This window comes from Gordionus sp. m RMFG-2023, chromosome 1 (assembly GCF_954871325.1).
Source record: "Gordionus sp. m RMFG-2023 chromosome 1, tfGorSpeb1-WG-v2, whole genome shotgun sequence".
NCBI classification, from domain to species: Eukaryota; Metazoa; Nematomorpha; class Gordioida; order Chordodea; family Parachordodidae; genus Gordionus; species Gordionus sp. m RMFG-2023.
Window position 1 is genome coordinate 69,716,542 of NC_088775.1, and position 13,150 is coordinate 69,729,691.

At 29.1% G+C, this 13,150-nt stretch overlaps 1 protein-coding gene across 1 annotated transcript; it reads right to left on the bottom strand.

Annotated features, from left to right (window-relative positions):
- Window positions 1-1,831: 1,831 nt before the first annotated feature.
- LOC135929200 (uncharacterized) lies at window positions 1,832-12,356 on the bottom strand. The gene is made up of 8 exons (XM_065465752.1): window positions 12,178-12,356; window positions 11,755-11,930; window positions 11,428-11,579; window positions 4,726-4,958; window positions 4,510-4,580; window positions 3,635-4,011; window positions 2,751-3,455; window positions 1,832-2,703 (listed from the first exon to the last, which is right to left on the bottom strand). Exons 2-8 carry the CDS (start codon window positions 11,928-11,930, stop codon window positions 1,832-1,834), a joined length of 2,586 nt encoding a protein of 861 aa, XP_065321824.1. The 5' UTR covers window positions 12,178-12,356.
- Between the last annotated feature and the right edge of the window lie 794 nt (window positions 12,357-13,150).

Here is a 13,150-nt window from a genome sequence, read left to right on the forward strand (position 1 = left end):
ACAAGGCTAAAACTTGATTCATAGACCACAGACAGTTTACCCAGTATAAATGAATTGTTATTTAATTAATAACTGATTTGTAACGATTGTATTTAAAATTGTGAACTTCAGGCTCAATTGGTTAGGCAAAACAAGACTGCATTATCTTTTAAAATTGATAATATTGCATCTTAGCTGATAAAAATTTGAAAATTACAAAAAATATATTGTTTAATTTTAATTTTTTATAACTTATATATATTTTATTATCGTATATATTTATTTTGTTATTTAGTAAAGTATAATGTATAAAAATTCGTTGAATTAATCACATTAAAAATTTGATGCCTTTAAAAAAAGTTCATAAAATATCATTTTGATAAGTAATTCATATTTATGATGAAAATATATTACAAGTTTTTGATAATATTAAAATTAAGTTATATAGTGTATAGGTTTTATTTTAAAAAAATTTGACTTTAAATATAGAATTTTAAAATTTTTAATAAAACATAACATTTTTAAATTTAAAACATAACATTTTTTAATTTAATGCATAGCAATTATTAATTTAAAATATAGTATAGCAAAATGATCAACATATAATTTAAATCATGCCAGATGATAATGCGCCAGAAGAGGAACGAGGTATGTAATAACCGTGTTAATAGGAGTTATACGAGACTTCCATAAAAAAACCTGAGAATGTACCTGTTAGGGCTTTACATTAATGTTATAATATCAGAGCATTTTTTAATTGTCAATTTTCTAAATTATTTAAGTAAATTACTAAAATTTTGGGCCATTTTAAATGCTAAGAAATTTTAAATATTTAAGTCGTTTTACTTATCATTAAAATGTCTGAACCCATAAAATAAAATTGCTGCATTTCTCTAATATTAGTTTGATTTTGATAAAAAGCATTATAAATAATGGAGAAAATTTGTGGGAAACACATGGTGTAATAGTAGGGAATCCATTCTATGATGTATTTGACTAAAATAATTACCACCGAACATCACTAACTTTCTGTTCAATTTTACTCCCATCTTGCGGTGAAAGTTCTACAGTAATCCCAAACGAAAGGTACACTTCCAAGGGATAAATATCATCCCATCAAGGCTGCTGAGCTAAAAGTTATTATACCTCTATATATATATTAAATCATATTTACAAAGAGAGGAACCAATTTATTCTGATATTATAAATTAACGAAAGAGTGCCTAAAATATCTACCTCCTGAAAGGGTAGTTCTGGGTTCTAAAAATAAACAGTGAGAGTTACGATGTCATAGTCTAATCGAGGGCTGATAACAATTTAAATTCTTTGTTAGTAAATAGACCTTCAAAGATGGTATTTTTTTAGCCGTTCATAAGCTAGATTGGTTGAGGTTGGATAAGATTAACAGCGTTTGATTTATAGATGGAATTGTCCATTTCATGCTCGTTGGGGAAGAGAAAGGATTTTTAAGATGGAGGAAAGGAGGGGATGACGACATTACAGCTGTAGGTAATCAACTGAATGCTGTGAAGGGTAGTCTAAGTCTTTTTATTTGAAGGACTTCGGATAAATGTGCAACTTAATATGACCCAAGAGTATCAAAAGAGTTTGAGCCCTGCAAATTCAAATATTTTCGGCGGCCCATAGTGAAAATTTAATTATATTAAGAGTACGACAAACAATAATTTTGATAGGTTCTACTGACGTCCTTTTTTAATTTAAAAAAAAAATAAAAATAAATAGATTTAACGTGGTCAATTTGAATTTATTGGAGGTATAAATATAATGGGAAAAACTAAAAATTCATTCTATTCTCAATAGTAACTAAAATTAATGCATTAATATATAAGAATTAAAAGGCAATAGTTATAACGGAGCATTCGTTTAGGTCGATCAAATTTTTGCAGCCATAAAATACTGGTGACAGAGGAGATAAATACAGTTTCAACCCTAAAATGTCATCTTGATTCGGGATAGATTTATTTAGGTAGAAAGAAGGTGAGTTGAAAATTCCCTCGAACTTTAAATCTAATTTATTATTATTATTGTCACGATTGCTTATATTTTGACTATTTTGGCGATGCTTAAAAATTTGGTCATAAATATTTTTAACTATACGATCGGATAAATAATCTAAATGATTTCTGCGCTTTATAACAAAAGAAAAAATGGCAAAGCCACAAGAATTAAAAATACGTCTCTCCAATAAATTTTCACGTGGTATATAGTCATCATTTATACTATCTAATTTCAAATCACTCATACTTACAAGTTTATTGCGACTCTTCTGAGATATATTATAGTAATAGTGGGAAGCTATTTTATTATAACTCAAGTTCCAAAAGGCATGCAAATCTAAATTTATAAATTTTAGGGGCTTAATAATAACAGATATATTGGGTAAGATGTCATCAGTTATAAAATTTATTCTGGTCTTGGATAAATCTAACTTAAAATCGACTTTGTATCGATTGTTGCCCATAATATTACAAAGATTATAGCAATTTGTTATTTCAAGGTTTTCAACATTTTTTAATTTACAGTCATTCATGGCAAACATTTTAAGCATAAATTGTGTAGGTGAAACGCGACTTTTTATTTTTAAATATATTTGCTTGATTTTGTAGTTAGTATTTTGGGGGTCCGGGGTTGATTGATAAATTATGCATGTGCTCAAAAGATTTGCGTCATATTTGTCAAGAGTTTTATAAATTGATTCAGTTTCTAAAATATTTAGTAAGATAAAATAATAATATTAAATAATAACATACTTTCGGTAAATGATGGGTGACGAATTTCAGAGCGTAATGTAACGAATTTGAAGTTATTAATTGATCCATCTTGACTTTCCTCACAACTTTTTTGACAGAGCTTAGCATTTTCTGACAAATAATCGTGCTCTAAGCATGTTTCAATAAATGTCCCAAACCATTCCTTACATATATCATCCTTATAGGATTTTTCAATTTCCGAGTCTTTACAAATTTCGAAGCCCAACTTCAGGTTTTCCATACCAAATTTTTTAAGATTATCGCCACCATATAAAATATTTATATTTAAAGAAATTAAAACACAGTTATGTGAGTCTTTCAAGTTAGGAAGGCTAAAATTTGTCACATACAAGGGTATTTTCACATATTCCTTAATATTGTCATTTTCATCATTTTTATTGTCAATTGCATGCGAAGGCTTCTTGTTAATTAATTCAATCATAACCCCCTGGGACGTTAAAAGAATGTCATATTGCGAATGATCAGTTGATATTAACAATGGTAAGGTAGTTTGGCAATGCAAATTTAACAAATACCCTAATGGGCATTCGATTTTTATCGGTTCAGTATTTGTCTCAAAATTTTTAAGGAGAAACTTGTCACAAAACATAGTTAATAGCGGTAATTGAAAAAAGGGTATGTTCTCTGGGTATAGATAAGATTTTAAGCTTTCCCAAAATAGTTTTTCGCAATTCCTGCGCTCAGCTAAATAAAAACAATATATATATATATAAGAATCAATACAACTATTATTAAATTTGTAAAAATCTATTGATTTCTAAAAAACAATTATCCTATTAATAAATATTTTTTGTTTCAGTTACATTATAACTACACATGAAGATAAAGGAATTTTCTTAAATTAAACTTTAAACATATTAAACCGTAATCGAATTTTTGATAGGTCCAGGCTATAGCAAACAAAGCGATAGACATCTTATGCTTTCTCGCCAAATCTACAGCTATATGAGTATTGAAACCACCTCCACCTATCATCCCTCTTCCAAAAACATCTATTCCTACGAATATATCTTTTAATAAATGGATATTATTCATATTTGATAAAGCGTGATCGGATTCAGTGTTTTTAACAAAATTTATGGCTGAAATTTTATTGGATTCATTAGTTATGGTAAGTAAATTCCGGTTTTTATTGATTAGTGAGCCATTGTATTTGCGATATTGAGAAAGAGTTTTTTCCAAAGTGCATTCAGTCCAAGTGTAATTCAAAAAGATGCCATCGCTTGCCAAAAAAAAGGGCCTTTTGATAAATAAAAATGATGTAAGTGAGAATAAAGTATCATGTTTCTTTAAATTTAATATTTATGTATTGTGTATATCAGAGACCTGAAGGCTCGGCTCTAAACCCAGGTACACGGGCCGGGCATTTTAATTTTTAATATACCCAAGCTGGGCCTAAAAAAAATTTTTTTTTTAAACCTGGGCCGGTCCTAAAATTTTTTAAAAAATACCTGGGCCGGGCTGAATAATTTAAGACAGAATATTTTAAATCGACATTATTAGCTACAAAAATTAAAAATAAATGTAATATAATTTTAAAAAATCTGGGGCGGGATGAAAAATTTTTTTAAATAAAAATCTGGACCTGGCCGTGCAAATGATACATCTGCAGGTCTCTGAAATCCGTAAAAATTTATTCATTTATGTGGTCAAAAATTAATCCTATATTAACCTACCAAATAAAATACAAAGTGTTTGCTAAGGTTTAGAGCTCATAAAAAGATCTAAAAACGTTTACATGTTTTTTTCATTCAATTCGTTTTGCCATACAAGTTTGCCTCTAGTCGTCACACTGTCGTACCAAATGATCTTTTAATGTTTTATTGAAAATAAATTATCAGGTTTTTCTGGCGCCGTTTTGGAAAAAGTTCAAAGAAAAAATATTCGAAATTGTGCTTAGATGAAGAAGCAAATAACTATGATGATTTTATTATTTAAATAAAAATTTTAAAACTTTGGAATGAGGCAAAGCAGCGTGAATACCATTTTTGAGATAACGGATGAAATACAACAAAGTTTGTATTTGCGATACTTCAATCTCATTTTCAATGTTCAATAGCCACCCATCGAAATTGTAATAAATTGCGAGGGAAATCATTTTATCAGCTACTGATTTCGCCAAGTCGGTAGAAGACAAAAAAAATTGGCAAGTTGCTTGACCATCAGAACTTTCAGTGATGAACGTCCCTTTAAACAAGTAGATTTTAATGAATAACATGATGATTTATGAATAAATTTAAAAACTTATTAATTTTTGAATACCCAAAAAAATACTTTTTTTAGTTCAAGCCCTGCTTCCTAGTATTTAATTATATCCTAATTTCACATTTCATTTCGCCCTTTTCTTTTGCTTGAAATTTAATTTTAATGAATAGAATACTGAATTTATTAATCATGATATTAATATGTGGATGCCAGACCTGATTTAAATAAAGATTTATATTAATCAATAGGCTCGCTCTAAATTAAATATGACGATGAATATTAATAATTATATATGTCAGATTGTAAGCCCGGACATCGTGATTTTAAAAATCGAGGCCAAGCTTAAAAATCAAAACAAATAAATGGGATGGGCTTTGTTAATAGATTCAAATTTGTTATTTTTTTATTCTTATTTTTGGTTTAACTTATTTAGGTATTTTTATTTTGATGTAACCTTCGTGTTATATTATATTTAACTTAGCCATTCAAATTTTATAGCATATATATAGATCGAAAGAAAATTATATTTTGAACTTTTTTAGATTTATAAAATAAATATGTCTTAAGTTTTACAGGCTATAAATAAAAATTCAAATACTAGGGTGAGCAAAATTTTAAAAAATCATTTTATAATACCAAAATTAACAGTTTACATTTTTCACTTAAGAGAGGAAAGACAGGGGTGGAATAGAAAGGATTTTGTTAAAGGCCCATAAAAATTAGAGGCATTGACCAAAATGATCAAATAATGTCTCAGCTAGGTTACACTCCCCTAAACTTGGCCTCCTAACTTTTTCCAAAAATGGCCTCCAAAAATAATTCCGGCCCTCCAAATTTAAAAAGAAATATATTCACTATTAACCATTATATTTAAATAAAAAAAGAAAATTCTTAGAAAAATATGGCTTCTAAAACAAACCTCTAATTTTAATTTAATATGGATAGATAAAAATCGTAATATAAAGAAAGATATAGATTATCGATAATTTAAGTGAAGCATTAAGTAATTTATTTAAAATCGATTTTTGATTTGATACAATTTCTGTCGGTCTGGGTTTACTACATTAACTGATGCCGAGGATATAAATATAATTTATTTCTCAGGACTTTTTATTGCAATTCTTTTATACACCTGCCAAAAAGATGAAAAATTAAAAAGTTGAAATCAATATCAAAAAATGACCAATATACATCACCTCAAATTCGAAATGAAATTATATCTATTATGGCAGATAGTGTTGGAATCATCTATCTCAATAAATTATAACAAAAGTAAGATGCCGTTTTTTCATCTTAAGGCTGCTGCTAAGATAACGGATGTAATTATTTTGTATATTTTTAAAAATCCAAGGGAATTTAATAGGAGTAATTGATTTTGAAAGTCTTTCTGCTAAAAACATATAAATTGCATTTTAAAATAATTTAATGATAATTTATCTAATATAATAAGCCAGGCGTATGATGGCACAAATGTTATGTCTTGTCGAAATGGAGGAATACAAACTTTTCCCCAAAATGAAATTCATAGAAAGGTGTTTGATATACATTCATTGTTTCAATCACAAGTCTTGTTAATAAATGGTGTAATAATATATCTGTAATTTATAATTTTAATTTAGCAAATGAATTTTATAATTTCTTCAAGCATTTTAATGTATCCTGTAAATATACAGGCCACATTCTTAAGAGACTTTTAGGCAAGAGGTGGACTGGTCTTTGGAAACATCTAGTATAATTTATTAAAATTTTGAGGATATTGGTGAAGTATGATTTACTTTTCTAATGGAACTCTTAACTCAGTAGTTTCCACTCATGATTGATCCATTAAATAATCAATCTTCGGTTAAGTCAGTATACTAATATAGTAGATGCCAAATTGTGCTGACTCCACAATTGATAAATTTAAAAAATAGAGGTAAAAAATTCAACTTGATAAATATGGAGGATGAAAATCTCATATCAAAATTAAATCTGTTCCCTAAAAACCTTTAAGTGTTCATAAAACATCAAAAAAATGACTCCATATTAAAATGAAATTATTATGAAATAAGATTATTTTGATGAAAGTTTTTTAGAAAGATTTACTGATGATGATTATCGCCGTATCTTAAAAAATCATATTTTCATTATTGATTCATAATTAAGAAGAATATTTAAAATGGAGGTTGTTAATTATTTCACTAATTTTTTTTTATAAGAAACTATTTTTTGTTCAAATTTTGTCTTCCAGTCAACCAAATCCCAATATACAATCATGGGCCAATGATTTTTTATCTCTACCCAACTTTCCCACCATATCTCGCATACCACGGGGTGCTCATAATTCTTTTGCAGACTCCTTCAACAAGTTAATCCTATTAAGAGTAAACAATCCGGGAAACCTATCCAATTGGAAAAACTTACTAAGTTTTTCCAATTGCACCCTTAAAATCCCGATAATAAAAATATTTTATTATCCAAACATATAAAATCATAAATATCCCTATTCAACACGGATTCCATACAAACCCCTATACCCCGAACCCATCAATCCAATCCACTCCCCATTGCCCGTAGGGCTAAAATAGTTTCAAACAAAATAAACAGCCTTAATATAAACACAGCCCTCCGGGCTATGACCTCTGAAGACTCCTTAGCTCCTAACAATGAGTCCACCTTAGAAGCTTTGTTTCTAAAGCCCCATATGTGATTCAGAATTTGCCTTCCCAAGCCAAATCGATCATATAGCTTCTGAAATCAGCACCGATGAGACAATCAAAGCTGTTAGATCTTTCAAAGACTCTTTTGGAGGTCTTAATGGCATTCTTGCTATCTTCATACAAGACATTTTAAAACCCAACATTTCGTGTAGTCTACAGAACCCAGGTTACTAAATGTAATTCTTAATGGACCCCTTCCATCACCTATCATTCCTCTTCTCTTTGGTGCCCGCCTTATAGCCCTCAAAAAAAGGATGGAGGTATTCGCCCAATTGCTGTCGGGTGGTTCTTCCGAAGGACTGTCTCTAAAATCATTGCTTCACGAATAGGCCTAAAACGAATTATTTGTTATTTGATATTCGATTCGAACATAATTATTCGATTCGAAATGAGGAAAATTATTCGTATTATTCGAAATTATTTATATATAAATATTAGTAATTATTCGCAAATATTTTATTGCAAGTAAAATAAAAAGAAGTAATTAAATTTTCCTAGTGGATATCATTTCGTTTTATTTTATTTCCTATTATCAAATATCAAATCACAAGTTATATTTGCTGAAAAAGTTTAATGGAAAGTAAAATATAATTATTTTATTTTGATTGTTTCTCTTTAATCATTTTTGATGTTATGAACAATTCAAAACATTTTTATAGAGTGTGCCTCTTTCCCATATTCTCGAGCTCCTGGCAGATAAATAACTAAATTTTTTTGACTAGTTCTTATTATTTGATTAGGAAAATCCTTTTCCCATTTAATAACCTTATTTTTGGCAAATTTTAAAGACAATCTAATTCAGATAGTGTATAATATCTTCATCCTCTATTACATTGTCATAATCACCTCTAAAAATTATATTAATAATTAAATAAAGGAAATTTATTTTTAATAAATAAAATCTATAATGAAATACTTTCTAAAATTTTGTTATATTTTATATGCAAAAATGACAATTAGTTTAGAGAATTCTTAAAAGTGTCATCTTTAAACATCTGTAAAAATTTTTTTGCAAAATATTTTATAAGCTTTAGAAAAATTTTCGAATCGAATATTCGACGAATCGAAACGAATAATGATTTTATTATTCGTACGAATACGAATAGCGCAATTATTCGATTCGATTCGTTTTTTTGTAGGCCTATTCACGAATAAAGGAATCCCTTTCTTCATTCTTGTCGCCACTTCAACTTGGGTTTGGTGTTCCTGGAGGCTCTGAAATTTCCACTAATTTTGCTTGTTTAACTATAGCTAACTGTCTTGATTTCAACAATGCATTTAATACAATAAAACGCCAACACTTCGTTCCTCTATTTTGCAACTATATCCCAAATACTCTACTTACATCCTCCACAGCTATTCGAGCCATACTTTTTTAAAATTCAATAATAACATAATCGTATCTCAAGAGGGAATTCAGCAAGGTGACCCCTTAGGCCCAGCCCTCTTTTGCAACGGGATCCACAAGATAATCCAGGAAATTCAATCTAACCTTACCTTAAATTCCTGGTATCTTGATGATGGCATTGTCTCGGGCAACCTCTCCTCAATCATGTCCATCCCCCTCATCATTGAGAATCTCTCTCATATAACAGGACTATCTCTCAACCTCCCCAAAAGTGAGATTTGCTTCCTAAATCCCACTTCTATCCCTTTAGACATGGCATATCACGTTATCAACAGAGACGAGATGACACACCTCAGATCACCCATAGGAGGTGAAAAAGCCATCGAGACATTTACAAATCCCTTAACAATTTATCCAAATTAAATACATTATTTAATTACCTCCCAGCCCATCAATCTTTTTTTTAATAAAAAATTATTTCAATATACCTAAAATCCTTTACGCCCTGAGATCCTCTTTGATCTTTAAATGCCATGACTTGCTCGTTTCTCATGAAACCTTAAATTTTCCAATTCATCTGGCCTCAGGCCACCCTTCCCAGCTAGTCTGGTGGTGTTGGTATCCGATCCCCGATACAACTTTCCCCCTCAGCCTTTATCTCATCTCGTCTTGCTGCAAAATCTATCATCGATAATGGATCCACTCCTTCAGATACTGACCTCTTGCAGGCCTTCACCTTTTGGGACAGCAACTGCTCACCCACCCTCTGTCGTCCGGCTTCCAGCATTCAGAAAGACTGGGATGCTCCTCTGATCGCCCGTTCCGTTGAATACCTTATTTTGAAAATGCCCTTTGAGGACAATCGCAATGATTTAGTATTATATGCAAGCTCAGGTTACGAATGGCTGGAAGCCATCCCCAGTTCCAATCTTGGCCTCTTCTTGACTGGCGAACAGCTACGCATTTCCATAGCCCACTGCCTTGGCTGTAATGCCATGGTTCCCTCAATTTGCATTAATTGTGGCCATCCCATCGAATCGAAAGCTTATTATCCCTTGCACTGCAAGTTCTCCCATGGACGACAACCGCATCATAAATCTATTAACAACATCCTCCTAACTGCTCTTAAAAAAATTAATATTGCATCCATCCTCGAACCAGTGGGCTCAAACGAAAACGCCATATACCCCGATGGTATATTCCCTGGACCAATGGTCTCCCACTAGCTTGGGACTATACCTGTGGATTTTGCCGCCAAGTCCAACCTCTCATTTTCTGCCATCGAAAAGGCCGAAATCCTAAAAAAACAAATATGCTTGCCTCACCAATACCGTGTTTAACCCAATCGTTACCAATACCCTAAGCATGCTCGGAAGTGATGCTCTCAATTTCATCAAAACTATAGGAAAAAAAATGAGGCAGATCTCAGGGGACCTCAATGAAAGATTGAAAATCTGCCAGTCCAATTTTTTAAGCATTGACTCTTCTCTAGGGTGATTTATACCCTTTTTTTAAATTCTATTTTTTTTTATCTCATTTCTCTTTTATACATATAAATTTTATAATTCATTTTTAATATATTATTTGTTTTTTTATGAAAAATTTGTGAAAATTTGTTTTTTTAAATAAAGTACTACTCCCAATTTTACAAAATCATAGTTAAAAATTATAATTTATAATTATATAATTAAAAATAAAATTCTATAATTGAGTCCCCAAAAAGGAACCATAATTGTGTCTAAAAATTTCAATTTGAATTTTTTAGTGAATATATTGGGGTCAGAAATCTAATATTTAAATCAGAGATCTGCAGAGGTATTATTTGCATGGCCTAGTTTAGATTTTTTTTTAAAAAAAAATATTTTCAACCTGGCATATTCTAGGTTTAAATCATCTGCCCAGCACAGTCTGGATTTTTTTAAAAAAATTTCAGCCAAGGCCCGATCTTTTAAAATCATATTCCATTTATTTTTAATTTTTATTATTAATAAGGACAATTTAAAATACTTGATTTAAAATATATAGCCTGACCATTTTTTAAAAAAATTTAGGCCCAGCCCAGGTATATTTTAAAAAAATTAAAATATGACCCTGCCTGGCCTGTATAGATAAATGTAAATTTACATTTTGTAATAAAAAAAGGCATTTGTATTGTATTTGTCTGAAAATTTTGAAATGTATTTATTACTTTATATTTTTTAGTATTTAAAATACTTTCTAAAATAATCAATAAATAGTAAATACAAGTATAAAAATGTATTGAATTTAGTATTATAAATAGAAGTATTAGTGTTACTGCCCAACCCTACCTATATCCTTTAAATCTAACAAAATCTGTTAAATTTTGCATTGATTAATCTAAGGCTAAACCATAAAACAATTTTTTTAAAAATTAAACTAAAACCATATATAGGAACTCCATTGATATGAGCTGAATGAATCCAACCTGTTGGGGGAATTGTGATAAAATGATGGCTAAAATATATAAATCCATCAATATAAGGCCAATAATTGAATCTATAACCTTGGTAACTTGTGTATATACCTTGACAATAGCTGTTATAAAAAATTATGAATTTTATAAAATATAATTTGTCAAATAGGTCATTCCTAATTTTCTTATATTAAATTATCTTACTTGTTTATTGAAAAATAAATGCCTTAAATTATGTCACTGCATTCAAAATTAGGGATTATTTAAATTAATATTCTATATGTAAATAAGTATAACCTATCTTCAAGATAGCCACCAGCCATATCATGGCATATGATAGTTTTAGGATATTTAAGTATTTTTTTTATTATCAATTTCTGATGAGAAACTTGATAGGTATCGATAGGTCCCCAATTCAACAATTCATTTATATTTTCTATAGGTTTACAAATAAGTTGATTATTTGAGAACATCTAGTTTCGTTTTAAATAAAGGTTCTGTCAAATTTGAAGTATTGATTGGTTAAGTGGCATTGACATATAATTTTATATGTTATTTTATTTATATTTTCTACTTAAATTTTTGAAGGCAGAAGATTTTCTAATTTGAAAAATTATAACATGAAAACGCCTTATTGATCTTAAAGAAATACTTTGGGTTAACCAAGGAAATAATATGTTTATTGTATTTATATCTAAATAAATTTTCAAAAATTATTACTCTTTGGATTCGAAGTCCAACGGGACTAGGTAGTCATAAAATTTGGTGCCGTGTAGCTAAGGGCTAAAATAGCTGGAGTAGACCATGGTAAACTGGAGAGGTGACTAAAAATAAAAATGTACAGTCAATTTAGAGTTTTCCTTTATTTTAGAAGTCCAAAAAATATATCCTGTTACTATACAATAATAATCTTGAAGCCATGTAATTAATTGTTGATGTATCACGTTTACAATAAAAATAAATAATAATATAAGAAAAATTCTTAATTTTACCATAAAATAACGTATTACCGGACAAATTTTATTATGGTTTCTTCCTTCTTACATTTTTGTAATATACATTAACTTAATAGTTTTGTTTTATTAACACTAACTTAAAATGATTAACATTGTAAAGTGATTGTTTTTTTAGGATATATAAAGGACGATGAATTGGAGAATGGAAAGAAAAATGTAATTTATATTTTAAAACTCACGCATTTATATACTAAATATAAAATCTAATTAATATATATGTCGTAATTTTTAAAGGGATCAGAACTATCCGAGATCATCACGGATTTTAAAGAGATAACTAAGAAATTTGGGTTTTAAGTTAAGGAAGGATAATACGCAGGGATGTGAACCCGGACCCGGACCTTGAACCCTCCTGGACCCTCGTATTTTGGCTGAACCCGGACCCGGACCCTTTTAAAAAGTGGAGGGTCCAAGGGTTCAGGGTGTTAAAAATTTTTGACTTAAAATTTATTTTTTTTAAATTAATGTAAAAATATAATTTTTAAAAAATAATATAAAATTTTTATAATTTTATTAATTTTTAAAAAAATAATATAAAATTTTTATAATTTTATTAATTTTTAAAAAAATAATATAAAATTTTTATAATTTTATTAATTTTTTTCGTGGAATCTCCATAAAAAATAGTCACTTTAAAACTATAATTGATAAAGCAAGGGATGTTGTAAAATATTTAA